The following is a 1,532-nucleotide window of genomic DNA, read 5'->3' as shown; positions in this document are numbered from 1 at the left end:
CAGCCACTCAGTGCCAGTACCAGCCGGCACCGCCACAGCCTATGCAGCCACCTTACATAGAGGTGACTGGAGGGAGTCATAGAGGAGCTGTCGGGGGGCAGAGAGCGAGGAGGGGCTATCGGGGTGCAGAGAGCGAGGAGGGGATATCGGGGTACAGAGAGCGAGGAGGGGATATCGGGGTACAGAGAGCGAGGAGGGGATGTAGGAGTGCAGAGAGCGGAAGAGGGGATGTCGGGGTGCAGAGAGCGGAAGGAGGAGGGGATATCGGGGTACAGAGAGCGAGGAGGGGATATTGGGGTACAGAGACAGGGATATCAGTGTTTTCACCATTATACTCAGGAGTGAATTCCTTCATTTCGGGCGGTAGGGACTCGTAGAAGCGTTGCTCCCGGAGAATGAGGGGTTTGCACACTGTGTGGTCATCATAGCGCATCATACTGCTGTGCCCCCCCACTTGATGGATGAACGGTTCCAGCAGGACCCCCCGGCCCCGGTCACACACCGCGCTCTTGCCGCATTTCCCCACTTCCATGGTTTGACAAACACACATTGCGTTGCACGCACGGTGCTGGGAGGGGACATGGAGAGGGGCGCGGGGGCCGGGCAGCAGCACTGGGGGGCAGAAAAAGGCGGCCGGCCGTTCCTTCAGCCTGGAGTCGCTCCTCAGATCTGGAAGAGAAGAGACCTCATGAAATAATCACACTGGACGAGCTTCCCAACAGCAGAGAAGAGTCATATTCCCATGTCAGGACCCCCCCCCAAATCCCCCTACTCAATCCACCCAACCCTGAATAAATGATTACAGCACTACAGACAATCGCCCAATCCTCCCACACACATCAGATGGCGGGTATCCCGGTCTCCATGACACATCCGTTCCCCAATCACACATCACTCCACCTTTGTGACTTCCATACACACCGAGTTCAGAGGAGGAAGCCGCGGCCGCCCCTTTCTCAGAGGGAGACATTGCTGAACCGTCTACTCCCTCGCGTGGTGAGCGTCTGTGGATGGGTTGTGATATGCGGTGCTTTATCTCTCTGCACTCCGCAGGCTCCTCCCACTATTACATTTCAGATTAGGTTCCCTGATTGTCCATCGCTGAACCCGGCGAACTGAAAACCCAAAACCCTCCAAGCTGGATCAGGTTCTCCTTCCACTGCAATGACTCCGTTCTCATGCCAGACGCCTCCCTGTGAACCCCGTGCACTCAACCCGATAGCAATCTGCATTCATCACACCACCGAAAGGCGTCAAGTCAGCTTGTGAAGCCATTTACAGTATTACAGAGGATTGTGGGGAGACTTATCACCGGGTAGCAAGACGGACGCCCATCACCGGGTAGCAAGAGAGACGCCCATCACCGGGTAGCAAGAGAGACGCCCATCACCGGGTAGCAAGACGGACGCCCATCACCGGGTAGCAAGACGGACGCCCATCACCGGGTAGCAAGACGGACGCCCATCACCGGGTAGCAAGACGGACGCCCATCACCGGGTAGCAAGACGGACGCCCATCACCGGGTAGCAAGA

General features: G+C 57.6%; 1 protein-coding gene across 1 annotated transcript in view; it reads right to left on the bottom strand.

Annotated features, from left to right (window-relative positions):
- The window catches only part of IP6K1 (inositol hexakisphosphate kinase 1), a 10,427-nt gene that overhangs the window by 3,992 nt on the left and 4,903 nt on the right, over window positions 1–1,532 (bottom strand). Inside the window, exon 2 of the mRNA XM_018572195.1 lies at window positions 282–669. Within this exon, the coding sequence (XP_018427697.1) occupies window positions 282–550 (269 nt within the window). The 5' untranslated portion in view covers window positions 551–669. The remainder of the gene's footprint in view (window positions 1–281; window positions 670–1,532) is intronic.

Source organism: Nanorana parkeri, unplaced genomic scaffold (assembly GCF_000935625.1).
Source record: "Nanorana parkeri isolate BGI_ZX_2015 unplaced genomic scaffold, ASM93562v1 scaffold1966, whole genome shotgun sequence".
Taxonomy (NCBI): domain Eukaryota; kingdom Metazoa; phylum Chordata; class Amphibia; order Anura; family Dicroglossidae; genus Nanorana; species Nanorana parkeri.
The sequence above is the reverse complement of the archived record's forward strand: the minus strand, read 5'-3'. Positions and strand labels throughout refer to the sequence as shown.